The sequence below is a fragment of the Alligator mississippiensis genome, chromosome 7 (genome assembly GCF_030867095.1).
Source record: "Alligator mississippiensis isolate rAllMis1 chromosome 7, rAllMis1, whole genome shotgun sequence".
Taxonomy (NCBI): Eukaryota; Metazoa; Chordata; order Crocodylia; family Alligatoridae; genus Alligator; species Alligator mississippiensis.
This window is the reverse complement of record NC_081830.1, coordinates 1,115,281-1,143,234: the sequence shown is the minus strand read 5'-3', so window position 1 is coordinate 1,143,234 and position 27,954 is coordinate 1,115,281. Positions and strand designations below refer to the sequence as shown.

Below are 27,954 nucleotides of genomic sequence, written 5' to 3'. Positions count from 1 at the left end.
CAAAGGATCATGGGTTATGCACCCAGGATATCCCATAATGCCCTTCGACTGCCCCTCCCCCCGGCCGCGCAAAGCATCCTGGGAACCCTAGTTCCACCAGGGCTCAATGCGCATGCGGGACTCCCTTCCCTTTCCCGCTTCTCCGGCAGCGCAGCCTTCCTGCGCATGCGCCGTATTTGCCAGGTTCCTCTCTCTTCTACGCATGCGTCCGAAATGCAGCCCGCCTGCCGTTCTGCGCCAGCGAGCGATCACTGCCCCCTCCTAATACGCATGCGCCCGGCGCAGCCCCGTAGCTCCCTGGGAACCCTAGTTCATTCGCTAAACCGTAGCGGCATCATTGCGCGTGCGCTAAATGTACTCCTGTCAGGACTCGGCGCATGCGACGAGCCGTATCGCTGCTGTGCGCATGCGCATGTATCCACCGGACCAATGGGAACCAGCCCCAGTGAGCCAGGCCCCGCTGGCGCTTTCGCGCATGCGCACTCTCCTAGCAGTACGCAGCGCCCCCTGGGACTTGTAGTTTCGCCGCCACCTGGCGCCAATCGGCCTCAAGGGAGCGGGAACTCCATTTCCCAGGCTGCCCCGCGGCGGGGTCCCTGCTTTCCCCCCCGGCAGCCCCCAGCGCCCTTCCGGGGATCCCTGGCGTCCGGGCCCTGCCTCCCCCATGCCCCCCGCCAAGAACCCAGGGTCCGGGCTCCCAGAACCCCCTGCTTCCCCACCCCCGGGAGCCCCGGGCCCGCGCTCCCAGCCCCGCCCCCATCCCAGGGACTAGGCGGGATCCTAAACCCCCTGCTCCCCCCCTCCCCAGAGAACGCAGAGGTCCGGGCTCCCATGATCCTTTGCTCCCCCCCCACCCCAGAGAGCACAGGGGTCTGGGCTCCTAAATCCCCCCTCCCAACCCCCCCCACCCCAGGGGTCCGGGCTCCCATGATCCTCTGCTCCCTCCCCCCACCCCACTGAACGCAGGGGTCCGGGCTCCTAAATCCCCCCTCCCAACCCCCCCAACCCCAGGGGTCCGGGCTCCCATGATCCCCTGCTGTCCCCTACCCCCGGGGTCCGGGCTCCCATGATTCCCTGCTGCCCGCCACCCCCGGGGTCCGGGCTCCCATGATCCCCTGCTGCCCCCCACCCCAGGGAACCCAAGGTCTGGGCTCTTAAACCCCCTCCTCCCAACCCCCCCACCCCTGGGCGCCCAGGCATTCAGGCCCCCGCGCCCCCAGCCATGGCTGCTCCTGCCCCAGGCGGGGCAGGGTCGGGGGGCAGCGGGGGGGGCGTCGCTGAGCTGGTGCCTGGCGCAGCTGCGCGGCGCGACGGAGCCGGGGCTGGGCCGGGCGCTGCTGGCCCTGCGGACCCGCCACATCCAGGCCCCCGGCGGCATCGCCCGGTTCCGGGCCCGGGGGGGGCTCGCGCCCCTGCTGGGCCTGCTCGGGCCCGGCCCTGGGGCCCCCGGCAGCCCCACGCTTCCGGCCCGCCGCACCCTGGACCTGGCACTCAGCATCCTGGGCAACTGCTGCACCGAGCCTGGCAGCCGCACCCGGGTGCGGGAGCTGGGCGGCATCCCTGTGCTGGGTGAGCCGGGAACCCCCCCTTTGCTTGGGCAGGAGCGGGGCGGTCCAGGGGGCCCCCTCTGGTTGGGATTGGTACAGTCCGGGGTTGGAGTGGGGGGGTCTGATTGATCGGGTCTGCCCCCCACAGAGGTAGGAGCAGTAGGTAGGAGCCCCTTCCACCCCCCACCCCGAGTAGGAGTGGGATGATCCAGGGAGTGCTCCCTCTCCCCCCCGGGTAGAAGTGGGACGATTCGGGGAGCGCTTCTCCCCCCCCCCGGGTAGGAGTGGGGCGATCTGGGGAGCGCTCCCCCTCCCCCCTGGGTAGGAGTGGGGCGATCTGGGGAGCGCTCCCCCTCCCCCCTGGGTAGGAGTGGGGCGATCTGGGGAGCGCTCCCCCTCCCCTTAGGTAGGAGTTGGACAATCTGGGGAGCACCCCCCACTGGGTAGGAGTGGGACGATCCGGGGAGCGCTCCCCTCCCCTTGGGTAGGAGTGGGACGATCCGGGGAGCGCTCCCCTCCCCTTGGGTAGGAGTGGGACGATCCGGGGAGCGCTCCCCTCCCCTTGGGTAGGAGTGGGACGATCCGGGGAGCACCCCCCCCGGGTAGGAGTGGGACGATCCGGGGAGCGCTCCCCCCCCCGGGTAGGAGTGGGACGATTCGGGGAGCGCTCCCCCCCCGGGTAGGAGTGGGACGATTCGGGGAGCGCTCCCCCCCCCGGGTAGGAGTGGGACGATCCGGGGAGCGCCCCCCCCGGGTAGGAGTGGGACGATCCGGGGAGCACCCCCCCCGGGTAGGAGTGGGACGATCCGGGGAGCACCCCCCCCCGGGTAGGAGTGGGACGATCCGGGGAGCGCCCCCCCCCCCGGGTAGTAGTGGGACGATTCGGGGAGCGCTCCCCCCCTTGGGTAGGAGTGGGACGATTCGGGGAGCGCTCCCCCCCTTGGGTAGGAGTGGGACGATCCGGGGAGCGCCCCCCCCCAGGTAGGAGTGGGACGATCCGGGGAGCGCTCCCCCCCCTTGGGTAGGAGTGGGACGATCCGGGGAGCGCTCCCCCCCCCCTTGGGTAGGAGTGGGACGATCCGGGGAGCGCTCCCCCCCTTGGGTAGGAGTGGGACGATCCGGGCAGCGCTCCCCCCCCTTGGGTAGGAGTGGGACAATCCGGGGAGTGCTCCCCTCCCCCCTGGTAGGAGTGGGTACGATCCGGGGAGCGCTCCCCCCCCTTGGGTAGGAGTGGGACGATCCGGGGAGCGCTCCCCCCCCTTGGGTAGGAGTGGGACGATCCGGGGAGCGCTTCCCCCCCCTTGGGTAGGAGTGGGACGATCCGGGGAGCGCTCCCCCCCCTTGGGTAGGAGTGGGACAATCCGGGGAGTGCTCCCCTCCCCCCTGGTAGGAGTGGGTATGATCCGGGGAGCACTCCCCCTCCCCCCCCAGGAGTGGGGTGATCTGGGGAACCCCTTCCCCCCGTCCTGGGTTGGTGTGGTAAGGTCTGGGGACCTCTTTCCCTCTCCCGGGTTGCAGTGGTATGATCCGTGAATCCCCTCCTGGGTTGAAGTAGTATGGTCCATGTATTATTTTTCTGCTTACCAAATATCAGGGTGCGGCTCGCCCCGCTCTGTCACCCCCAGGAATGAATGTGGCGCAACCCAGTGCCCCCCTGCCTTGCTTTAGGACCCTCCCTCCCCTGGGTTCCCTTAGATGGCACCTTCCGGCTCCCCCTTACCTTCTTGCCAAGGCCCCGTCCCTTGAGCCAACACGACACAGTCCAGAGGCCCCAATTCATTACACCTGGCCACCAGCGCCCCCCCAGAGTTGGCTGCCTCCCTGCTCAGCCCTGCCCCCAATTCTGCCCCCCTCCGCAGTGGCCATTTTGAAGTCGAACCCCATCGAGAGCATCCAGAACCGCACGGCGCGGGCCCTGGGCAACCTGGCCATGGATCCTGAGAGCTCGCAGGCCATCCACGATGCTGGTGAGGGAGGTTCAGACCCGTTTTGGGGGTCCCATGACATGTGCCCCCCCCCCCCGGTTGGGATTTGGGGGTTTGGGGAGGGGGTGTAGAAGTCAAGGTAGGTGGTGGGGGTACAGATAGGCAGCCTCCCCCCCCTTCTGGGAGGTAGCAGTGGTATGGTCTGGGAACCCCCTGCCTGCCCTGGTAGATGGTGGTATGATAGCAGAACCTTCTCAGTAGTGGTACAGTCCAGGTATCCTTTCTCTTCCCTCTGCTGGTGGGGGGTACTGGTTAGATGGGGGTGGTATGGTCCAGGTATCACTTCCAGACGCGTGGTGGTACAGTCCATGTACCCCGACCCCCCTCAGGTACATGGTGGTGGTACAGCCTGGGCAACGCCCCTCCCCCACTGGATGGTGGTGGTACAACCAAAGCATTCTCCCCTCCCTAATAGATGGTGGTGGTACAGTCCAGTCACCCCCCTCACTGAGCAGTGGTACAGCCCAGCCACTCCTGCCCCCCCCTACCCACCCACCAGTGGTTGGCAGTGGTATAGTCCAGGAACCTCCACCCCCCCCCCCCATAGCAGCCATTGGGGCCACCATGGGGCCATTAGGGTTTCATGGGGGGCAATTAAAGGGGTTGGGGGCAATTTGGGTGTGTTTGGGAGGGCAGTTTGGGGGGCCCCCAGGGGGTAACTTAAGGGGCAATTAATAGGGGCAGCTTGGTGGTTTTGTAGTATTTGCGGGGGGGCATAAATAGGGGGCAACTTGGGACTGGTGAGGGGGACAATGAGTAGGGGGCAATTTGAGGGTCCCTAGTGGGTATCTTGGGGGACAGCTAGAGGCCTATTAACAGGGGCAGTTTGAGGGTTGCGACGCGTCGTGTGGGGCAATGAATAGGGCTCTCCAGAGGGTATCTCGGGAGGATCAGTGAATAGAGGGCAATTTGGGGATATCTTGAGGGGGCAGTTAGGGGGCTATTAATGGCTTGATGATTATGGGCTATCTTGGGGGCAGTGAGTAGGGGGCAGTTTGGGGGTCCCCAGGGGTATTTTGAGGGGCAAGAAGGAGGCTATTAGAAGGGACAGTTTGGGGGTCCTGAGGCATGTAGGGACCCCTAACTGTTCCCCTTCTCTCCCCGCAGGCGCGGTGCCCCCCCTGGTGGCCCTGGCCGCGGGCGGGGGGGCCAGCCCCTGCCTGCAGAGTGCGGTGCGGGCGCTGCGCTGCCTGGCTGACACTACGCAGCACCGGGCAGCGCTGGTGCAGCAGGGTGCAGTGCACCCCGTGGCCTCGTGCCTGGGCGCCGGGGACCCTCCTTTGGTGGCGGCGGCGGCGCGCGCCCTCCTGGAGCTGACCCGCGGCTGCACCCGCGCATGCGCACAGCAGCTGAGTGCTGGTGGTGCTCTGCCACCCCTCGTTGCACTGGCATGCGCTGAGAAGAAGTCCCTCCAGGACGCAGCGCTGGGTGCCCTCGCCAACGCCTGTCTGCAGGGCATGCTGCGCCCCGCTCTGGGCAGCGCTGGTGCCGTGGAGGCTGTGGTGAGCGCCGTGGCACAGCGCCGGCCCCCCCCTGCTGCCCTGGTGCGGGCGCTCTGCCTGCTGTGCCGTGAGGCTGTCAACCGGGCCCGGGTGCGGGCAGCTGGGGGGCTGGGGACCATGCTGGCGCTGCTGCGGGACCCATGCCAGGCCTGGTGCCACGGCCGCGTGGTGGGCGCCCTGGTGGCCTTCTTCTATGACCACGAGGCAATGGAGGACCTGGAGGCCGGGGGGCTTGTGCCCCTGCTGGTGGCCATGGTGGCTGCCCAGGGCCGTGCTCCACCCGGGGATGCCAACTGTCGGCGGCAGAGGCGGGAGGAGGTGGAGGAGGAGCAGGATGAGGACGGGCCTGACGCTGCCTCTGCTGACTACCCCGAGGAGCCCGGGCGGGAGGCAGCTGTGGAGGGGGAGTCGCCCAGTTTCCAGAGCCTCAGGTGGGCAGGGCCCGGGCACCGGGGCTCTCGGGGGGACAGGGGGACTGGACGCGTGGGTTCCCTGGGGTGGGGGGGAGGCTGGACATCTGGGTTCTCTGTGTGTGACCCTAACCCCCCCTGCAGGTCATGGCTGCTGTCGGAGGGCGTCATCGCCAGCCCAGGGGACGTCTCCCCGCCTCAGTGGTCGCCTGACCGGTCTCTCAGCCCTGTCCTGGACCTCCCGGGGGTGGAGCCTGAGGTAGGCCCTGCCCCCCCAGCGCTGACATCAGTGAGAAACCCCTTGGAGATGACGTCGCCGGTGCTGGTGTTGCCACGGCCACGGCTGCCCTCTGACCTCTTGCTGGCCCCAGTGTCGTCACGGAAACGACTGTCCAGCCACCTGACATCACAGCAGCTGCCACCTGGTGACCCCACAGTAACATCATCGTCATCATGGCAGCTGCCACCCAGTGATGTCACGGCGATGTCATCATCGTTGCAGCAAGCACCACCCAATGACCTCATGGTGATGTCATCATCACGGCAGCCACCACCCGATAACCTCACGACAGTGTCCTCATCACGGCAGCCACCACCCGATGACCTCACGGCAATGTCATCACTACGGCAGCCCCCACCTGGTGATCTCACAGTGACTTTATCATCATCGCAGCAGTCCCCACCTGGAGACCTCACAGCGACATTGTCACAGCAGCTGTCGTCACCCATTGATCTCACAGCGACGTCATCATCATCAGAGCAGCTGCCCCCCAGTGACCTTACGGTGATGTTATCATCACAGCAGCCCCTACCCAGTGACCTCACAGTGACATCATCATTGGCACAGCAGCCGCCCCCCAGTGACCTCACGGCAACGCCGTCGTTACGGCAGCTGCCAGCGCTGGTGTTGCCACAGCCCCCAGAGGCCCTGCCCCTCCCCCCCCGCCTGGCCCCGCCCCCCCCACTGGGCTGGGAGCCCCCTGGGGAGGGCTGGGGGGGCCCCGAAGGCCCGGCCCTGCTGCTGCTGTCTCGCTACTCGCAGGCTGTGACGCCGGCGCGGGGGCTGGTGACGGGGCCGGCGCTGCGGGGGCTGCTGGAATACGTGACGGAGGCGCCAGCCCCCTCCCCCCGTGGGCGACGCCTCCTGCAGCGCCTGGCCCGTCACCCTGCCTGCCTCGAGCCCCTCGTGCGCTGTCGCGCGCCTGGCCTGCTGCGGGCTTGGCTCATCCTCGGCCTCCGCCCCCGCTCCACCGAGGGACCCGGGAGTCCGGGTGAGGAGCTGGATGTGCCCGGGAGTCCGGGCGAGGAGGTGGAGGAACCTGGGAGTCCAGGTGAAGGACCCGGGAGTCCGGGCAGGGCACCTGAGGGACCCAGGAGTCCGGCTGAGGGACCGGGGAGTCCGGACAGGGTCTCCAAGAGAGCCAGGAGTCCGGGCACAGAGGTGCAGGAGCCCAGGAGCCCGGGCCGGGTGCCCAAGAAACCCCGTCATCTGGCTGAGGGACCCAGGAGTCCGGGCGAGGCCCTCGAGGAACCCAGGAGTCCCGTCCCTCGCTTCGAGGAGTTCGGTGAGTCCCAGACGCCTGGGTGCTCTGGGAGGGGATTTGCAGGGCTTCAGGGAGGTGGGGGGGGTGAGAGCAGAGGGGGTTGTTTCTCCCTGACCTCTTTTCCTGCCCCCCCGCAGGGGAGTCGCTGCTGCTGGGCTTGCGGGTGACGGCCGAGTCGCCCTTCGGCGCCGGGGTTCTGACCCACATGCTGCTCTCGGGGCCCCCCAGCGATCGCCTGGCCTGCGCCCTTGCCGTGCCCCTCCTCTGCAGGTGAGTGAGCCCCCCCGTCCCCGTCGCTCCTGGTGGGTGGTACGGCCCTAGAGCACCTGCCCCAGGGTTTTTTGCAGCTGGTATGGCCCCCACCCCTTACCACCTGCAGGGGAATGGTCCAGTGTTCCCCTGCTGGTGATATTGTCCTCCCCCCCTTGTCTGCAGTTGGTAGGGCCTCAACCCCTTTCATCTCTTCAGGTGGTATGGCCCAACTATCCCTCCCTTCTCCCTGTAGGTTGTATGGCCACATTCCCCTTCTGCAAGGTGGTATGGCCCCAATTCCCCCCATTCCCCCTGCTGCAAGGTGGTATGGCCCAACAACCCTCCTTCTTTGCACATGGTATAGCCCCAATCACCCCTCCCTTTTTCCCCCTTCTGCAGGTAGTACTGTCCAACTCCCCCTCCTCTTCTCTGTACATGGTACTGCCCAAATTTTCATCCCCCCGCTGTTGGTTTTGTCCAATCCTTAATTTTGCCCCCCTTCCAGGTGGTATGGCCCAAGAGCCCCCCCCCTTCTCTCTTCAGATGGTATTTCCCTAACCCTCCCTTTGCAGATGGTATGGACCTATTCCTCCCTCCCCCATTTACTCTGCAAGTGGTACTGCCCTGTTCCCCCTTTTACTGGTGGTACTACCCAATGTCTCCTCCCCTCCACTTGGGTGAGACTATTAAGGGAATTTGGGGTGGGGAGTTAGGACTGGTCCATTGCTCTGCCCCATGGGGGGAGGCCAGGCCTGGGTGAAATCATTAGTGGGGGAAAGACATTGGATTGTCCATTTCTCTGGCCCCATGGGGGTAATCCAGAATGGGGTGAGACCATTGGAGAAAGTGGGAAGAACTGGGACTGACCCATTTTCCATGGGCAGGGGGGTCAGAGGCTGAGGCTGGAGTGGGGTGTGGACCCATTTCCTATTATTGGGGGCGGGGCTGATCCATTACTGGGGGAGGGGTGGAACTCACCCCTGTGTAGTAGGGGATTAGGACTTGTCCATTCCTCACCTTGGAGGGGGTTTCTGGGGGCCTCAGGGTTGGGACTGATCCATTTGTCATGGTGCGGGGGGTTGGACTGATCCATTTCTCATGGAGAGTTGGGTTCTATCCATTTTTATGGTGGCAGTGGCAGGGTGGGGGCTTGGGACTGATTCAGTTCATAGTGGAGTAGGGTTTCATCCATTTGTCATAAGGGGGGGGTTGGACTGAACTATTTCTCATGCAGGGAATTGGGATCCACACATTTTGCATGGGGGGGTGGGATCCATCCATTTTTATGCTGGGGGGCAGGGCTTGGGACTGATCCATTCATTTCTCAGGGCAGTTGGGGCTCATCCCTTTGTCATGATGGAGGGGGATTTAGATGGATCCATTTCTCATGGGGGCGGGTTGGGGACCCACCCATTTTTATGGTGGGGGGGGTTGGGACTGATCCATTTTTAATGGAGAGGTTTGGCACCCATCCATTTGTCAGATGGAAGGAGGCTTGGACTGATCTATTTCTTGGGGGGAGTTGGGATCCATCCATTTTTATGGTGGGGGGCACTTGGGACTGATCCATTACTCAGTAGGCGAGTTGGGACCCATCCATTTATCATGATGGGGGGGTTTGGACGGGTCCATTTCTCATAGCACATGTGGGGAAGTTGCCAGACTGCTCCATCTCCCCTCTCCAGCGGGGGCGGGGTCCCAGTCCTGATCCTGATCTCTGTCCCGGCAGGAAGGAGCTCCCCCTGTGCCGCAAGTTGCTGCTGGACCACTCAGGCCTGGTGCTGCTGACCGAGGCCCTGGCCCGGCCCCCGCCAGCCCCCTTCGCCCTTTACGCCGCCGATGCCTTGGCCCTGCTCTTGGGCTCTCCCCATGGCCCTGGCAAGCACTCGCCCCCACCCACTGGGCCTGCCCTGGCCTGTCCCTATGCCCACGTGGTGGCATCGGAGGCGGCCGACCTGCGGTTCCTCCTGGACTGTGGTGCCCAGGTCCCAGCCTCACGCCAGGTGCTAGACACGGCGTCTGACGTCTTCCGCGCCATGCTGGGGGGGGGCTTTGCTGAGGCCCGGCTGGCCCTGATCCCCCTCCGGGGGGTGGCCCTGGCCGCCTTCCTGCCCCTGCTGCATCACCTGCACGGCTGCCGCGGCTGCCAGGCCCTGGCGGGGCCCTTTGGGATCCCGCTCGGCACCCGGGTGCTGGAGGTGGCCGGGCAGTTCCTGGCCCCGGGGCTGGTGGAGGAGGTGGAGGCTGCCTTGAGCGCCCAGTACCTGGCCGGGGCTGACCCCCGGGGCCCGGCCCAGCTCTACAGCCTGGCTGAGCGGCTGGGCCGCCTGGGGCTGCAGCGCGCTTGTGTGCGCCACGTGTTGTGCGGGTGCTACCCGGGGCCATGCCAGCGGGCCGATGCGCTGGTCCGCCTGGCCCGGGCGGCTGGGGATGAGCGGGCGCTGGCCGGGCATTTGCTGGCCATGGCTACTGAGGCAGCTTGGGGGACCCAGGAGTCCACGCCTTGAGCCCCAGCCCCCTTTTGTGGACTTAGGACCCAGGAGTCCAAGCTCTGCTCTCTCCATTTGCTTCTGGACTGGTAGGGGACCCAGGCGTCCGGGCTCTGTCCCTGTTTGGTCACTTATGGACAGGAGGACCCAGGAGGCCAGGCGCTGAGCCACAGCCCCCCGTTATGCACTTAGAGAGGACCCAGGAGTCCAGGCTGTGCTCCGCCCCCATTTACTTTGGACTTACATAGGATCCAGGCCTTCAGCCCCAGGCCCCATTAGGGATTTCTAGGGGACCCAGGGGTCTGGGTACTGACCCCCCAAACACTTTATGGACTTACAGAGGACCCAGGAGTCTGGGCTGTGTCCCCCCCATGTGTCGTTTTGTTTTTGGGGTGCAGGCATACAGGTTCTGTCCCCCTCCCCATTATGGACTTCCAGGGGACCCAGGAGTCTGGGACCTATCTCCCTCCCCCCCCCCTTTCTGGGGTGGGTTGCATGTGGGGGGGAGGGGGGGGTGCTGTGTTGTGCTGTGTGTGTGCCCCCCCGTGGGAATCCAGGTGGCGGGAGGGGGCATTGCTGTGCAGAGACCAATACAGGCCGTGCCGCACCCAGTCTCCGGCTCCGCGTGGTTCTTGGGCGGGGACCCAGGCGCCCGCCACCCCCCCCCAACCACGACATTCCCAGGCTCTGAGCTCACCGCCGGGCTCCAGGCCCAGCATCCTCAGGGTGGGGACACAGGCATCCCCTCCGCCCCCCCCCCCAAGGATCCCAGGCTTCGGGGCTCCCAAACCCCCTACTCCCATCCCTCCCGCCCCAGGGAAGTCCGGCGTCCAGGCTCACAACGCCCTGCTCCCACCCCAGGGAAGCCAGGCGTCCCGGTGCTCCCCCCACTTCCCCTCTCTATCAGAGAGCCCAGGCGTCCGGGCTCCCATCCAACCCCCCCGCAGGGAGCCCAGGCGCCCCGTTCCCATACATGGTCAGCGCGGGGCCCGGCCGGGAAGCGGCGTCACGGGCTGGGGGGGCAGGGAGGGAGGGGGGCACCAGGGCTGGGACCCTCCCCCCAACCCCCCAGCCGCCGGGAAGTGGGGACGCGGCGCCGGACAGGGCTATGGACGACCTGGGTAAGAGCCCGCAGGACTCAGGCGTCCGAGAGCCCGGGCGTCTGGGGTCTTAACCCCCTGCTCCCACCCCAGAAAGCCCAGGCGTTCAGGCTCCCAAACCCACTATGTGGGGCCAGGCTTGCAATGCGCCTGCTCCCACTCCCCTAGAGAGCCCAGGCTCCCAAACCCACTAGTCCACCCCTTCCCCCCCAGCCCAGGGAGCTCAGGCGTCCGGGCTCCCAGCCCCCCTGCTCCCAGCCCTGGACAGCCCGGGCTCCCAACTCCCCGCAGCCCTCCAACCCGAGAGAGCCCAGGTGTCCAGGCTCCTAAGGGGGGGGTGGGCGGTCTCCCATCCAGGCGCTGACTTGGTCTATCCCTGCTTAGCTGCATGGGGGCCCCCGTTCTGGGCTCCCCGAGATAGTTGCGGGGAGGAAGCCAGGCGTCCGGCTCCTAACCCCCCTCGCCCCCATCCGCTCCCGGAGAACCCCGCCGTCCCGGCTCCCTTCCCCCGTCTGGGCTCCGTGGGGCCCCCGCCCTGGGCTGCCTCCTGTCCTGCTCCCTCCTTCCCTGGTCCTTGTGGCCTCCACTCCCCCCCGGCCCTGCCGCGCTCCCCTCTTCCCTTCTCCCCTCACTTCTCTTCTCCTTCCCTTGCTTCCCTGGCCCGTTCCCTTCTTCCTCCCTTCCCTGCTTCACTCCCTCCTTCCTGGGCTCCCTGGCCGCCTTTCCTGCTCCCACCAGTCATCTCTTTCTTTCTTTCTTTCTTTCTTTCTTTCTTTCTTTCTTTCTTTCTTTCTTTCTTTCTTTCTTTCTTTCTTCATGTCCCTCATTCCTTTCCTTCATCCCTCCTTCCCCCCACTTCCCCGCTCCTCTCTCTCCTCCTTTCCTCCCTTCTTCCTTCCTCTCTTCCTACCCGATCTTCCCCCCCCCACCTCCAGTGTCCCAAGTTGGGAATTGCCACAAGGGGGGCAGGGAGCCCCAGATGCCTGGGTTCTCTGGACTTGGGTGGGTGGGAGCAGGGGGTTTAGGAGCCCAGATGCCTGGGTTCCCTGGGGTGGGCAGTGGGCGCAAGGGGGAATGGGGGCCCAGGTGCCTGGTTTGCCTGGGGTGTGAGCAGGGGGCCGGGAGCCTAGCTGCCTGGATTCCCTGCGGGGTGGGTGTAGGGGAGGCCAGGAGCCCAGATGGCTGGGTTCTCTGGGCTGGGGGTGGGTGGGAGTAGGGGGTTTAGGAGCCTGGACACTTGGGTTCTCTGGTTTGGGGGGTGGGAGCAGCGGGGGCTGGAGGCCCAGATACCTGGGTTCCCTGGGCTGTTGGGGTGGGTGTAGCAGAGCCTGGGAGCCCAGACACCTGGGTTCCCTGGGGTGCGGGGTAGAAGCAGAGAGGCTGGGAGCCTGGGTTCCCTGGGGTGGCAGGTGGGAGCAGTGGGAACTGGGGGCCTGGGCACCTGGGTTTTCCTCGGGTCTCGGAGGGTGGGAGCAGGGGGTTTAGGATCCCAAACAGCTGGGTTCCCTGGGGGGTGGGTGTAGGAGAGGCTGGGAACCCTGGACGCCTGGGTTCTCTGGGGTGCAGGGGGGTTAGGATCCCGGACACCTGGGTCCCACACCCCCCGCCCTCCCCGCCTCGCAGACGCCCTCCTGGCCGACCTGGAGACAACAACGTCCCACATCGCTAAGCACCCAGTGCTGCTCACGGCCCCGGGGGATGGGGGGGCAGAGCCTCGTCCCCCTCCCCCGCCCTACAGCCCCAAGCACCAGGTGAGACCCCCCGGCCGTGACCCCCCCACCCCCGCCCCTGGTGCTGGCCATGGCAACGTGACCCTAGAGCCTAGCATCTCTCCGTCCACCAGGTGACAACCTCGGACCTGGCCCCGCCCCCAGGGGGTGACAAAGAGCACCTCTACAGGTGGGTCAAGGGCAGGGCTAGCCCCTGGGGGGTGGAGCTTAGGGGCAGGGGTGCTGTAGGGTGGGGTTAGCAGGGGACGTGGCCAGCAGAGCTGGGGGGGGGCAGGCCCTTGAGCTGGGGGGTGGAGGGGTGGAGGTGTGGCCTTTCATAGAGGGCACAGGGCTTAGAGGGCTGGGGACAGGGCCAAGGGCTGGGAGATGAGGCCAAAGAGCTAGAGGCAGGACTTTTCACAATGGGGGTGGGGGGGCACTAGGGTCTGGGGGTGTGGCCAGAGGGGCAGAGGCAGAGCCTTTTGCAATGGGGTCTGTTGATGTGGCCCATAGGAGGGAGAGGCAGGGCCAGCGGGTTTGGGGGTGGAGTCAGGAGGTCCTTTTCTCAGTTTGGGTGTGGCCAAGGCCCTGGGGGCGAGCCAAGGCTCACCATGCTCATGACATGCCCCGGGTCCCCACAGCACGGTGGTGAAGCCGAGGCCACCGGCCCCATCCCCACCCCCTGCAGCAGTCCTGGCCCCGGGCCTGGGAGAGCTGGACCGGCTCCTGCAGCAGCTCAGCGCCACCCATGGCTCCATCGCAGGTAATTGGCTGGGCGGCGGGGTCAGGGGGCGGGGCCATGAGGCTGGGGGGGTCTCAGCCCACGTCTGTCTGTCCCAGATGAGATCCTGGCCCAGTTCCCGCCCAGCCATGGGCCCGATGGGGACAAGGAGACGGAGCCTGGAGACGGGGGGTCACCCAGACGGTGAGTGTCCCCCAACTTCCACCCCCCACTTTCCCATAATCCTCCAGGAGCAATGGGGTCTCCATCCCTTCAAGTTTCCATGACCACATTCGATGGATGTTGGGTTGGGATGGTTTAATCTAGCCTAGATGACCTCTGCTCTGGATGACCTCATGAGGTCCCTTCCTGTCTGACTTCCCATGATTCCATAGGAGTTATGGAGTCTCCATCTCTAGATGTTTCCATGACCACATTAGACATTAGGTTAGGATGGTTTAATCCAGGATAATCTGGCCCTGAAAAGGTCCTAGATGATCTCTGGATTAGGTGACCTCATGAAGTCTCTTCCAACTCAACTTTCCCATGATCCCATGGGTGTTATGGAGTCTCCATGTCTAGAAGCTTCCAATGACCACATTAGACATTGGGTTGGGATGGTTTATCCAGGATAATCTTGCCCTGCGGTGGGCCTAGATGATCTCTGCCCTGGATGACCTCAGGAGGTCCCTTCCAACCCAATTTTCCCATGATCCCCTAGGTGTTATGGAGTCTCCATGTCTAGAAGTTTCCAAGACCGCATTAGACATTGGGTTGGAATGGTTTAATCCGGGATAATATTGCCCTGAGAAGGTCCTAGATGACCTCAGGATTGGATGACCTCTTCCAACCCCACTTTCCCATTATCCCATGGGATTTATGGAGTCTCCATCTCTAGGTGTTTCCAAGAGCATGTTAGACATGGGGTTGAGATGGTTTAATCTGGGACAATCTTGCCCTGAGAAGGATCCTTTCCGCCCCCCTTTCCCATGGTCCCTTAGGTGTTATACCTCCATCCCTGGAGGTTTCCAAGACCACGTTGCCTCACCCAACCGGGACCCTTCTAGCCCATGGTCTCTATGGTCACCTCCCACCACACGGGTGTCTCATCGTTCTGAGATGTGGACCCTCTATGGACATGGGCTTTCCCAGGAGGCCTTGCACTCGCTACCCAGGACCCCCCCCACCTGGGGATTCTGGGGGTGGAGGTGGTGACTCTGCCTCCCCCCATAGGTCTCCTAGCTCCTCCCCTCCGCCCTCGAAGCCTTCGGCCACCTCAGCCACGCTGGAGCTGGACAAGCTCATGGCCTCCCTCTCCGACTTTCGGGTCCAGAGCAATGTGAGTTGGGGGCTGGGGGCGGGACCTGCCTCCCTGCTGGGCAGCAAAGCCTTGTGGTTAAAACTGGGAGCATCCCGGCATGGGCTGGTGGGGCAGGGACCACATACATGCAAAGTATATGCAGATTGTATGCAAATGGGATGCTGCAGTGGATATATGGGCAGGGACCCCAGGACTGTGTGGGCATGCCATGCAAATGATATGCAGGGATCAGATGCATGCAGATGATATGCAAACCATATGCAAATGGATGCTGCAATACATTCATGGGTGGGGCTGCCAAGGCATGCAAATTATATGCAAATCAGGAACTGATAATAACCGGAGGTAGGTTTTTGCCAACCGCTATGCAACTGATACGTCAAGTGATGAGAATGGGGTTGGAGGGTGTGGCTGAGCTGTAGGGGCGGGGCTTAGCAGCAGGGGGCTGGCCTTAGTTTCGGTGGCAGAGGTTGCCTTCTGTTTCCCCTTGACTTCCCAGATGGCCAGAAGTAGTAGAGTGGGGGTGGCTTAGCTTGTGGGGGTGGAGCTTGGGATAGGGGGGGGTGTCAGGGGGCAGGACTAAGTCTGGCCACACCCCCTGCAGCTCCCCGGGGCCCAGCAGGCGGTGGTGACCCCAGCCCCGCCACCTGGTGAGGGGTCGCTGGACTCGATGCTGGTGCTGCTGCAGTCAGACCTGAGCCGCCAGGGGGTACCCACGGGCGCCAAGGGGCTCTGCGCCTCCTGCCACAAGCCAATTGCAGGCCAGGTAGGACCTGGCGGTGGGGTAGAGTCTGGGAGGGGGCGGGGCTGGGGGGATGGGAAGGGGCTGACACCTTTGGGTGCTGAATGGAGAGGGGATGGGGCCTGGGATGGGAGCCAGGGTGATTCTCTAGGGGGCGTGGCCTGGGAGGAGGGGATGGGTTTTACAGGGAAGGGGGCATGGCTGCGGGGGTGGGGGTCATGGGTGGAGGGGGCGGGGCCAAGGGTGGGGGAGTGGGAGGTGCTGGCTGTGAGGGGGTGGAGCCAAGGCTTGGAAGGGGGTTATGGGTGGGTCTCAGGGAGAAGGAGGAGGGGCATGTTCTGAGAGGGCAGGGCCAGGATCTGGAACGTGATTATGGGATGGCCAGAAGGAAGGGGCAGGGCCTGGCTGAGGGGGCGGAGCCAGGGCAGGCTCAGTGGGCCCAGGCGGTGTGGCCAGCCCCCCAATTGGCTGCCAGTGTGTTTGGGCAGGTGGTGACAGCACTGGGCTCGCCATGGCACCCCGAGCACTTCGTGTGCGCGCAGTGCGGCGCGGCGCTCGGCGGCTGCAACTTCTTCGAGAAGGACGGCGCCCCGTACTGTGAGCGCGACTACTTCCAGCGCTTCGCCCCCCGCTGCGCCCGCTGCCACCAGCCTATCCTGGACGTGAGTCAGGGGCCGTGATGGCACTGCGTGGGAAGGGGTGGGGTTGCCCAGCAGTGAGGTCACTGTGCTGCAAGGGGTGGGTTTGACTTGCGTTGATGTCATGCCAATGGATGGGGTGGTTTTACGGTGTTGTGATGTCACTGTGCTGTAAGGGGTGAGGTTCCCCAGTGGTGATGTCACTGCACAGGAAGGGGTGGGTGTTCCATGTAGTGATGTCACTGGTCAGGGAACAGTGGGGTTGCCCTGCAGTGATGTCACTGCGTCAAAAGGGGAATGAATGCCGGGCAGTGATGTCATTGTGTTGAAAGGGGCGGGCTGCCTTGCCGTGCTGTCACTTTGCTGGAAGAGGCGGGTGTGCCCAGCAGTGATGTCACTGCGCCACAAGGGGCAGGTCTCTCTTGTGGTGATGTCACTGTGCCAGAAGGGGCAGGTTTGCCTCATGTTGATGCCACTTCGCCTTGCAGTGATGTCACTGTACTGCAAGATGCAGGTCACTCCTGCAGTGATGTCACTGTGCGGGAAGGGGTGGGTTTGCCCGGCAGTGATGTCACTGCGCCGGATGGGTTGGGTTCCCCTTGCATTGCAATGGGTGGGTTTACCCCACAGTGATGTCACTGTGCCGGATGGGTTCGGGGTGTCCCACAGTGATGTCACTGTGCTGCAAGGGGCAGGGTTGCCCATCAGTGATGTCACCGGGTGTCCCTCTCCCCCGTTCCCCCCCAGAAAATGGTGACAGCGCTGGACCAGAACTGGCACCCAGAGCACTTCTGTTGCGTGAAATGTGGGAAGCCCTTCGGTGATGAAGGTGAGGGGGCAGGGCATTGCACAGCATGCTGTGAGCCCCTCCCCCTCCCTGTCAGGGACCCCCCCCCCCCCCTCCATGCCCAGGGGGCATGGCTTTCTGTCAGCCCCGCCCCCTATCCCCACACACCAATCCCAGGAGGCAGGGCTTCCCTGTAGCCATGCCCCCACCCTTCATTGGGCCTGCTCTGGGCAGGGAACCCAAGAATTCCCACCCCCTCACCCATGACCCACTCAGGGGGTGGGGATTCCCAGAAGCCACACCCCGCCCACCCCACACCTGCATCAGAAGGGGGCGTGGCTACCAGGGAGCCTTCTCCATACCCCATCTAGGAAGCGGGGCTTTACATCAGACAATACCTCTTCTTGCTTGTAGGGGGTGTGGCTACCAAGAAGTCCCATCCCCTCCCACTTTGGGCCTTGAAGGGTGTGGCTCAGCCCTCCCCCATTTTGGGAGTACCCAGGGGAGGATGCAGGCTCTCCAGCAAGCCACGCCCCCTCCCTGCTGTGTGAGGGATGGGGGTGGGGCCTTGCCCTCTGCCCCACTGACCCCGCCTCCTGCCTCCCAGGCTTCCACGAGAAAGAGGGGCGCCCATACTGCCGCGACGACTTCGCCGAGCTCTTCTCGGCACGGTGCCAGGCCTGCAGCGCCGCCATCTTGGACAGCTACATCTCTGCTCTTGGTGCCCTCTGGCACCCGCACTGCTTCGTCTGCCGGGTGGGCAGGGCTCAGGGACGGGGGTGGGGCCTGAGGAGGGTGGGGAAAGGGCTTGGAGGGGCGGGGCCTGGGGAAGGGGAAAGGGAAGGAGGTGCCTAGGGGAAGGGGGTGGCCCCTGAGCTAGGGGGTGGGGCTTTGATGAAGGAGGCAGGGGTGAGAAAATAGGGAGGGGAAGGAGTGGGGTTTGGGGTGGGAGAGGGGGAGGGGCTTGGACGAAGGGGGTGGGGCCTGAGGTAGGAGGTGGGGATTTAGGAGAATGAGGGCTGTCCTGAGAAGGGAGGGGAGGGGTTTGGGGAAGGGGTGGAGCTTGGGGAGGGGCTTAGGGGTTACAGGGAAGGGAATTAGGTAGGGGCAGGGCTTTAGGGAAAGGAGGCAGGGGGTTAAGAAGGAAAGTGAGAGGTAGGGGAAGGGGTGGGACTTGGAGGGAGGGAGGGGCTTGTTGGGGGTGGGGCTTGGGGAGGCAGGGGGAGGAGCTTGGGGAAGGGGTGGGGCCTGGGCTTTGGGGGAAGGAGGTGAGGCTTGTGAAGGGAGGGGAGAGGCTTGGGGAATGGGGTGGGGCTTAGAGGGGGAGGGGAGGGTGGAGCCTGTGGTAGGGGTGGGGAAAAAAGTTGAGAAGGGAGCAGAGCCTAGGGAAAGGAAGCGGGTTGGCGTTGTGGGCAAGGGACAGGGCCTGGGCAAGGGGGCGGATCCTGGCGAAGGGGGTGAGCCCTGACCCCCCCTTTCGCTCCCCAGGAGTGCTACGCGCCCTTTGCGCAGGGCAGCTTCTTCGAGCACGGGGGCCGCCCCTACTGTGAGCGCCACTACCACCAGCGCCGCGGGTCGCTGTGCGGCGGGTGCGGGGGCCCCATCGCCGGGCGCTGCGTCACCGCCATGGCGCGGCGCTTCCACCCCGAGCACTTTGTCTGTGCCTTCTGCCTGCGCCCGCTGACCAAGGGCACCTTCCAGGAGCACGGCGCCAAGCCCTACTGCCAGCCCTGCTTCCTCAAGCTCTTTGGCTGAGGTCCTGCTCTCCTTGGCAGAGGCTGCGCCCACTGCCTGGGTAGAGGATGCACCCACTTCCTGTTTGGGGACCCCTATTTTTGGGTTGGGGGACTGACACCCACTTCCTGGGTGGGAGACACACCCACTTCCTGTTTGGCGACCCCTGTTTTTGGGTGGGGGTGGGCCCACACCTACTTTCTGTTTGGGACTTCCAAAAATGCAGGTCCACAAGCAGGAAGTAGACCCCACTCACATTTCCTGTTTGGGGACCCCCATTTCCAGACTGGGGTGGAGCTACGCCCACTTCCTGGGTAGAAACTCTACCCACTTCCTGTTTAGGGACCATCATTTTTGGGTTGGGGTGGAGCCACACCCACTTCCTGAGTAGAGTGCCTGCCCACTTCCTGTTTAGGGACCCCCTTTTTGGGTTGGAGTGGAGCCACACCTACTTCCTGGGTAGGCCCCATACCCACTTCCTGTTTGGAGACCCCCATTTCCAGGTTGGTGAGGAGCCATACCCACTTCCAGGGTAGAAGATTCACCCACTTCCTGTTTGCTGACTCATTTTTGGGTTGGGGTGGTGCCACACCCACTTCCTGAGTAGCGTCCCTGCCCACTTCCTGGTTGGGGACCTCCATATGCAGGTTGAGCCACACCTACTTTCTGGATAAAGGCCACACTTGGGAATCTCCATTTTTGGGCTGGGGTAGAGCCACACCCACTTCCTGTTTAGGGACCTCCATTTCCAGGTGGGGGTGGAGCCTCACCAACTTCCTGGTTAGAGGCCCTGCCTACTTCCTGTTTGGGGACCCTACCTCTGGGTTAGAGACGGAGCTCCACCCACTTCTGGGAAAAAGGCCCACCTACTTCCAGCGGGAAAGGCCCACCCCTGTCAGGGTTGGGGACCACACTTTGGGGTCAGGGGGCAAAGGCCCGCCTACTTCCAGGTTCAAAGACTTGGCCACATCCAGGTTGAGGGCAAAGCTCCACCCCTTTCTAAGGTCAGAACCCCACTTCCGGGCTGGGGGCAGAGCCACACCCACTTCCTGCATGGAAGCCCTGCCCAGTCCTCACCCGCAGCACAGCCACGCCCACCAGCCCAATAGGTGTCCAGGTAAATCCCACCCCCAAGCACAGCCACGCCCATCACCTCAAGCAGGCTCCACCTGCTTCTAAGGGGGAGGGCAGAGCCACATTGACTTCCTGGATGGACCAAGCCCAACCCACTTCCTGGAAGCCATGGCGCTCCGTCTCTACCCCTGCACAATGAAGCCATACTCAAGAAGCCACACCCACCTAGCGTAGGGGCGGGGCAAGATTTCCATCCCACCACAGCCACACCCACTAGGCCCCGCCCAAGCAGACCTAGGCCCACCCGGGGATGCCAACTTGATCCACTTTGCTGCCTCCACCCCACAGCTGGTCGCATTGCGGCTGCCCGCACGGTATGGGGGCGGGGCAGGAGCCCGGGGGGTTGTTTTACCCACCCAGCCTCTTATTGCCCCCTGCCACTGGAGGGAGGGGGCTGGCGGGCAAATCCGGGGGGCGGGGGCGGGTGGGTCCTCCAGCACTGCTGTAGGATGAGCACAAATAAAGCCATGTACCCACCACCCTGCCCCGCCCATGGCTGCTGTGTGCTCTGATTTGGCCACGCCAGGCGCTGTAGGGCCCTCCAGGGTGTGATTGGGTGGCATCAGTTGCTGTACAGGCCCCCAAGTTGAGATCAGGGGGTGTTGGGTGCTGTACGACCCCAGGCCAAGAGTGGGGGTGCTGCGTGCTATACGGGCCCCCCGCCTGAAATCGCGCCGTGCCAGGTGCTGTACAGACTCCCCGCCAGGCTGAAAGTGAGGGTTCTTGAGTGCTGCCCGGTTCCCCAGGCAAGATGAATCCGTGCCAGGCGCTCCCCTCCCCGTTCCCCTACAGCCCCGGCGCAAGGGCCTGGTTGAGGCGGCAGCGCTGGCGCAGGGCCAGCGGGGTGTGCGGTCAGAGGGAGGCATGCCGAGGATGACTGTGGTCTCCACGCCTGGACGCCTGTGGTGGGTGAGGGGAGAATGGCAAAGAAAGGGGCCCTGTGTGGGGTTGGCTTTGTGCGGGGGAGAACCCAGCCCTCCAGGCTCCCAGCGTCCCCTGCTCCCACCCCAGGGACCCCAGTAAAACTGGCCATCCCACCCCAGATCTGGGCGCATCTCAGCCCTCCCCACAAACTGTTATATGTGGGCTTTCCACCACAGAGCCGTTTTACCCCGAGCTGGGCACATGTCAGCCCTCCCCCTACGCTCTTATATGTGGCATTTCCACCCAGAGCTGGGTGCATGTCAGCCCTCCCTATACGCTGTTATATGCAGCCATTCCACCCCAGAGCTGGGTGCATCTCAGGCCTCCCCATGCACTGTTATATGTATCCTTCCACACCAGAGCTGGGTGCATCTGAGCCCTTCCCATACACTCTTATATGTGGCCATCACACCCCAGAGTTGGGCGCAACTCAGCCCTCCCCATCTGCTGTTATATGTGGCTGTTACACGCAGGAGCTGGGCGCATCTCAGCCCTCCCCACACAGTGTTTTATGTGTCCATTCCACACCAGAGCTGGGTGCATCGCAGCCCTCCCCATCTGCTGTTATATGTGGCCGTTTGACCCCAGAGTTGGGCACATAAAAGCCCTCTCCACACTCTGTTTTATGTGGCCTTTTCACCCCAGTGCTGGGGGCATCTTAGCCTTCCCCATACACTGTTACACGTGGCTGTTCCAACCCAGAGCTGGGTGCATCTCAGACACCTATATTCTGATTGGTTCCTTTATTGTGCTCTAAACAGGTCCAGACTCCCCCGTGCTTGGGGCTGTACACTGCCATGAGGCGTTTGACAGAGGAGGTGGGTGGGAGCAGGGGGTGGCCATCTTGTTGCCACGACAACTGGGGACTGGGCCAATCCATGGAGGCCTGGACTGGTCTGTCCTCCATATTGCATCTATAGATAGATGGGGTCCATCCGCCATGTGGGATCTCTAGATGGACTGGGTCTGTACACCATGTTGGATCTGTAGATGGATGGGGTCTGTCTGCCATATTGGATCTTTATATGGATGGGGTCCATCTGCCATGTTGGATCTCAAGATGGATGGGGTGTATCCGCCATGTTGGATCTGTAGATGGATGGGGTCCGTCCACCATATTGGATCTCAAGATGGACGGGGTCCATTCGCCATGTTGGATCTGTAGATGAACGGGGTCCGTCTGTCATGTTGGATCTGTAGATGGATGGGGTCTGTCTGCCATCTTAGTTTTGTGGGTGGGATGGGCCGTACAGGGTCTTCCCACTGTACTGGCTCTGTAGATGAACAGGGCCTGTCCGCCATGCTGGATGTGTAGGTGGATGGGATCCATCCACCATGTCAGCCCTAGATGGATGGGGTCCAGCCTCTGCCATACCTGTCCAGCCTCCCCAATGGTTGTCCAGCCACAACACTGTTCTTCCTCTTGAGCCCATCATTCCCTGGGCTCGGGCCCACTCCGGTGGACCTTCTGGTGTGCCAGGAGGTTGGAGCTGCGACTGAACGCCCTCCCGCAGAGCCCGCAGCTGTAAGGCTTCTCCCCGGTGTGGACCCGCCGGTGCTTGCTGAGGTCCGAGCTGCTGGCAAAGCCCTTCCCGCAGTCCGGGCAGGGGTAGGGCCTCTCCCCGGAGTGCACGCGGCGGTGGGTGGCCAGGTAGGAGCTCCGCCCGAAGCTCTTCCCGCACTCGGGGCAGGCGTAGGGCTTTTCCCCGGTGTGGATGTGGCGGTGCTTGATGAGGGCTGAGCTGTCCACGAAGCCGGCCCCACAGTCCCCGCATTTGTAGGGGCGTTCCCCGGAGTGTGTCCGGAGGTGGCGGTCCAGGCGGGCGCCGAGCCCAAAGCGCTTCCCGCACTGCGGGCAGGGGTACGGCTTCTCCCCGCTGTGCACGGCACGGTGGCGCTGGAGGTGGGCGCTGAGCGCGAAGCCCCGGCCGCAGTCCGGGCAGGTGTACGGCCGCTCCTGGGTGTGCGTGACTTGGTGCCGGAGGAGGTGCGAGCTCACCCGGAAAGCTTTCCCACACTGATGGCACCCGTAGGGCTTCTGGGAAGTCTCCGGGCGCTTGTACGCAGGTGGTTTCTGCCCGCTGTGCAGGCGCTGATGCTGCTTGAGGTTGGACTTCTGGTTGAAGGCCTTGTGGCAGTCCGGGCAGCGGTAGGGCCTGTCGCCCGTGTGCACCAGCTGGTGCTGGAGAAGCCGGGAGCTGAAGGCAAAGGTTTTCCCACAGTCCCCGCAGCGGTAGGGGCGCGCGCCAGTGTGGGTGTGTTGGTGCTGGGTGTGGTTGGCGCGCTGGCTGAACTGCTTGCCGCACAGGCTGCAGGCATAGGGTCGCTCGCCCGTGTGGGTCCGCTGGTGGCGGCTCAGTGTGGAGCTCTGGGAAAAGGCTTTGTTGCACTCAGGGCAGGCGTAGGGGCGGCTGCCGGGGGTCTCCGTCGGGGTTGGGGTCTCATCCTCAGCACCTGGCAGGGGGGTAAAACAACATCGACGATAAGCATCCCCTCCCGCCAGCATTGCACAGCCCCTGGCCTTCTCGAAAGCTGGTTGCTACTGTAATTACTCGAATCTAAGGTGACCCTGAATGCAAGACGCTCATCTTGAAAGCAAGCGGGCCTGGGGGCTGTGCACTAAGATTTATTCCTGTATTTATCTGACTCTAAGATGGCCTTGAATGCGTGAGCAGCAGCTCACGTTTAGGGTAGTCTTAGAGTCAAGAAAATACAGTTGTGAGTGGCTCTGCTGCAAGCCTGGAGGCTGCGTAATAATAATTACTACATTTACTTGAATCTAAGATGACCCTGAATGTAAGGGGTGCATCTAGACTCCCCCAGACTCTTGGTAAGCATGGAGACGGAGCCTCGTCTCCCCAAACCCTCCCATAATGAGCAGGACCCTCACCGGCCGCAGGAGGGATACGGTCCCGCGAGGGCAGTGCCTTGCTGGACGTGGTGTTGGTGATGGGGGAGGGCCTGGTGGGGGGGCTGGACGTGTTCGGGTCAGCAGGCCCGGGCGAGCTGCATCCAAGAGTACTGAAGGAGTTGGCTGGTGTCGTAGCAGAGCCGCTGGCACGGCTGTTCGAGCGCTCGTGGCGCGCGAGTCAGGTCCCGGAGGACTGGGAAAGGGCCAGCGTGGTCCCTATTTTCAAGAAGGGGAGGAAGGAGGATCTGAGTAATCATAGGCCAGTCAGTCTCACCTGCACCCTTGGAAAGGTCTTTGACAAGATCATTAAGGATCTCATTTGTGGGAGCCCAGGGGGAAAAATAATGCAGCGGGGCAACCAGCATGGATTCGCAGCAGGTGGATCCTGCCTGACCAGTCTGGTTTCGTTTTGCGACCGGGTCACAAACGCTTAGACGCAGGAGTGGAGGGGGATGTCGTTTCCCTGGATTTCAGCAAGGCCTTCGACACGGTGTCTCATCCCATTCTCCTAAATACATGAAGAGGCTGTGACTTGGATGTGTACACGGTCCGGCGGGTGGCAAACTGGCTTGGGGGTCGCACGCAGAGAGTGCTAGCAGACGGGTCAGTGTGGACCTGGAAGAGTGCTGCACCTAGGGCGCAAAAATATGCAGCGCATCTCCTGGCTGGGCAGTGACCCTCCCTGCAGCACAGCGGTGCAAAGGGATCTCGGAGTCGCAGCGGATCCAAGACGAACGTGAGTCGTCGGAGTGACAGCAAAGCTAACCGCACGTTATCATGCATCAGCAGGTGCATGACGAATAGATCCGAGGAGGTGATACTTCCCCTCTCTGTGGCATTGGTCAGACCGCAGCTGGAGTACTGCCTCCAGTTCTGGGCGCCGCACTTCAAGAAGGATGTGGACAGCCTCGAGAGGGTTGGTCAGGGGCTTACAGGCTAAGCCCTATGAGGAGAGACCAAGGGACCTGGACCTCGTCAGCCACCGCAAGAGAAGACTGGGAGGTGATCTACATCCACTGCTTGGGCCTGTAGCGGGGCTGTTAGGAAAGCTAAGGCGGACATAGAGCTAGGACTAGCATCCAAGATCAAAGAGAATAAAAAGTCCTTTCTCAAATATATAGGGAGGATGAAGAAGGCGCTGGGAAACGTGGGGCCCCTGCAAGATGCGTTGGGCAATCTGGTGGCTGCGCCAGAGGAGAAGGCAGACATCTTTAACAAATTAGTCACCTCCGTTTTCTTGTGCAGGGACCGGGACTCCCCCACCGTGATTCGAGACGGACTCGAGGGGAACGCCTCCAGACCTAAGGTCGGGGAGGACCGGGTTAGAGAGCTTCTGGAGGGGCTGGACTTGTTCAAATCAGCAGGTCCAGATGCTCTCCACCCCAGGGTGCTGAGGGAGCTAGCAGGGGTTATTGCTGGGCCCTTGGCACGGCTTTACGAGCGCTCGTGGTGCTCGGGCCAGGTGCCAGATGATTGGAAGATAGCCAATGCGGTCCCCATCTTTAAGAAAGGGAGGAGGGAGGACCCGGACAATTATAGGCCAGTTAGTCTTACCTCAATCCTGGCGTAACTCTTTGAGAAGATCATCAAGGAGCACATATGTGACGGGCCGGCATCAGGGATGATGCTCAAGGGCAACCAGCACGGTTTCATTAGGGGCAGGTCATGTCAGACCAACCTGATTGCCTTTTACGATCAGGTCACAAAAGCATTGGATGCAGGAGTTGCCGTGGACGTAGTCTTTCTGGACTTCAGCAAGGCCTTCGACACTGTCTCCCACCCCATCCTCATTAAAAACTAGGTGACTGCGGCATCGATGTCTCCACGGTCAGGTGGATTCTGAATTGGCTGAAGGGTCGTACTCAGGGGGTGGTGGTGGACGGGTCATATCCGACCTGGGGGGAAGTGGGCAGTGGAGTCCCCCAGGGCTCGGTCCTTGGGCCCACGCTGTTCAATCTCTTTATCAGCGATTTGGACGACGAGGTGAAAAGCAACCTGTTCAAATTTGCTGCTGATACCAAAATTTGGGGTGAGGTGGGCACGCTAGCAGGGAGGGAAAGACTGCAGCAAGACCTGGATAGGTTGCAGGGGCGGGCTAACAAAAACAGGATGTGTTTCAATAGGGACAAGTGCAGGGTGCTGCACGTGGGCAGTAGTAACCGGCAGCACACTTATCAGATGGGAAACTCCCTTCTTGAGAGCACGGAGGCAGAAAGGGATCTTGGAGTCATTATTATTTCCAAGATGAACATGGGCCGACAATGAGAGGTCACAGTCGGCAGGGCTAACCGGACCTTATCGTGCATCCACAGGTGCATCTCAAGCAGGGCCAAGGAGGTGATCCTCCCCCTCTACGCGACACTGGTTGGGCGGCAGCTGGAGTACTGTGTCCAGTTCTGGGCACCGCATGTCAGGAGGGATGTGGACAACATGGAGAGGGTGCAGAGGAGACCACCCGCATGATCAGGGGGCAGCAGGGCAGTCCCTACGAGGAGAGGCTACGGGACCTGAACCTGTTCAGCCTTCACAAGAGAAGACTGAGAGGGGACCTGGTGACTGTCTATAAACTCACTAGGGGGGACCAGAAGGGTTTGGGGGAGACCTTGTTTCCCCCAGCGCCCCCCAGGATAACAAGAAATAACAGCCACAAGTTGTTGGAGAGTAGGTTTAGACTAGACATCCGTAGGAACTACTTCACAGTCAGGGCGGCTAGGATCTGGAACCGACTTCCAAGGGAAGTGGTGCTGGCTCCTACCCTGGGGGGCTTTAAGAAGCGGCTCGATGCCTGCCTGGCTGGGGTCACTTGAGCCCGGTTTCCCTCCTGCCCAGGCAGGGGGTCGGACCTGAAGATCTGCAAGGTCCCTTCCGACCCCACTTCTGAGAGTCTAGGATCTTGTGGCTGCCTCCTATACATTCATCAGGGGACGCAGCGAGGGATCGGAGATGCTCCGTTCACCAGGCGCCTCTTGGGGTAACAAGGAGCAATGGTCACCAACCGACAGAGCGGATTGAGGCTGGACAGCAGGAAAAACCTCTTCGCGGTAAGGGTGGCCAACGTTTGGACCCGGCTCCCAAGGGCGGTGGTGCTCCCCCTGCCGGGGGGCCTTCAAGACAAGGCTGCATAGGCACCTGGCTGGGGCCGTTCCTGCCCGGGCGGGGGTCGGACTCGATGATCGGATGAGGTCCCTCCCGCCCCGAGCATCTCTGAACGTGTGGATCTATACCCATGGAGAGGGGCCGAGACTCCCCACACCCTCCCAGAGCCAGAGACACGGGACCTAGACCCCCCAAACCCCCTTGTAACCGTAGAGACGGGGCATTAGTTTCCTCCAATGCCTCCCCCCACCCCCCCGCTTGGCAACCATAGAAAGGTGTGTAGCATCCCTGCCTGCCCCCCCGTAACGATGGAAACCCTGCGTCTCCAGGACACCCCCAAAACCAGTCCTGTGGGGTGACCCCGGATGGTCCTCACTGCCGCCCCCCCCCAAGTAACCATAGAGACAGGATCAGGTCCCAGGCCTGACTGAACCATAGTCATGGGGGGGTGGGGGGTTCCCCTCCCATGTGACCTTTCTGCCACCATAGCAACAGGGGCTGGATCCACCCCCCCATAACCAGGGTCCAGCATCCCCCCGCTCCAGCATAAGGGGTCCCTATGCTTCCTCCCCCCGTAACCATAGTAACAGGGCCCGGACACCGGGATGCTTTGGGCGGGGGGAGCAGGGGGGTTGGGAGCCCGGACGCCTGGGTCCTCTGGGGTGGGGGGGTCCTCACCCGGGCCCTGGGGGGTCTCCTGCATGCTCCCCCCTTGCAGCCCTCACAGGCTGGGTCCGGGGGTCCCTCTCGGAGCCTGCTGCAAAGGATTCTGGGATGCAGACTCTGGTCATGCGCAAGGGAAGGGGGCTGGGCTGCCAGGCTGGGGTGGGGGGGAGCGTATTCATGAGGGGGTGGAGCCAGAGGAGTTCATATTCATGAGGGGGTGGGCTTCCCTCTGGGGCCTGAGATCAGGGGAGGGGAGGGGGCTGGGAGCCCAGACCCCCGGGTTCTGGGCTGGGGAGGGGACCAGGGGGATTAGGAGCTCGGACACCTGGGTTCTGTGTGCCCGGCGGCCCCGGCTATTAATGCCCAAGAGACCAAACAGGCCCTGACCCCAGGTCTGCTGCGGAGGTGCAGCTGGCTCTGGGGTGAGAGTGCTATGGGCCAGGTGTAACAGGGCTGCAGCCAGCTCTGGGGTAGGCGCTGGGTGTAACAATGCAGCTGAGTCTGGGGTAGGCACCAGGGACTGGGTGTAACGGGGCTGCAGTCAGCTTGGGAGTGGGTGCTGGCTGTAATGATGTGGCTGAGTCTGGGGTGGGCGGTGGCGACCAGGGGCGCAGACTGGGGAAGTAGCTGAGTCCTCTCGTGGCAGTGACAGGGGTGTGTGTGTGTGGCGGGGGTGCACCAGACACCTGGGTTCTCGAGCGGTGAGGTGTTGGGAGGGGAAGTGGCACACAGGCCACATCAC

At 63.1% G+C, this 27,954-nt stretch overlaps 3 protein-coding genes across 5 annotated transcripts; 2 read left to right on the top strand and 1 right to left on the bottom strand.

Annotated features, from left to right (window-relative positions):
- Positions 1–1,070: 1,070 nt before the first annotated feature.
- Positions 1,071–9,748, top strand: ARMC5 (armadillo repeat containing 5; the record flags this gene model as incomplete). Its single annotated transcript, XM_059731410.1, has 6 exons — positions 1,071–1,569; positions 3,407–3,514; positions 4,640–5,465; positions 5,589–7,009; positions 7,126–7,258; positions 8,970–9,748. Coding segments are annotated over 6 exons (3,765 nt in total), but the record flags the coding sequence as incomplete, so codon positions are not given.
- TGFB1I1 (transforming growth factor beta 1 induced transcript 1) lies at positions 9,748–20,189 on the top strand. Of its 3 annotated transcripts, XM_059731442.1 has the most exons (11): positions 10,765–10,850; positions 12,453–12,580; positions 12,673–12,728; positions 13,180–13,301; positions 13,379–13,463; positions 14,493–14,598; positions 15,185–15,346; positions 15,811–15,984; positions 16,708–16,789; positions 17,355–17,503; positions 18,236–20,189. In XM_059731442.1, the coding sequence occupies exons 1-11, from the start codon at positions 10,838–10,840 to the stop codon at positions 18,500–18,502; spliced, it is 1,344 nt and encodes a 447-aa protein (XP_059587425.1). In that variant the 5' UTR covers positions 10,765–10,837; the 3' UTR covers positions 18,503–20,189. The 3 variants fall into 3 exon arrangements, 2 of the variants coding, with proteins under 2 accessions (XP_059587424.1, XP_059587425.1); XM_059731441.1 differs by lacking the exon at positions 12,453–12,580 and having other exon boundaries at positions 9,748–10,850; XR_009463604.1 differs by lacking the exons at positions 12,453–12,580; positions 17,355–17,503; positions 18,236–20,189 and having other exon boundaries at positions 10,101–10,850; positions 15,798–15,984.
- A 1,078-nt stretch (positions 20,190–21,267) lies between these two features.
- On the bottom strand, positions 21,268–23,622 carry LOC102565948 (zinc finger protein 436; the record flags this gene model as incomplete). Its single annotated transcript, XM_014602478.3, has 2 exons — positions 21,268–22,993; positions 23,430–23,622. Coding segments are annotated over 2 exons (1,215 nt in total), but the record flags the coding sequence as incomplete, so codon positions are not given.
- Positions 23,623–27,954: the final 4,332 nt, after the last annotated feature.

Coding starts and splice junctions, on each gene's coding strand:
- TGFB1I1 (XM_059731441.1), top strand. CDS start 10,101: ATGTGTCGTTTTGTTTTTGGGGTGCAGGCATACAGGTTCTGTCCCCCT. Junction 10,851..12,672: donor CAGGGCTATGGACGACCTGG/GTAAGAGCCCGC, acceptor TCCGTCCACCAG/GTGACAACCTCGGACCTGGC. Junction 16,790..17,354: donor GAAGCCCTTCGGTGATGAAG/GTGAGGGGGCAG, acceptor CCTGCCTCCCAG/GCTTCCACGAGAAAGAGGGG.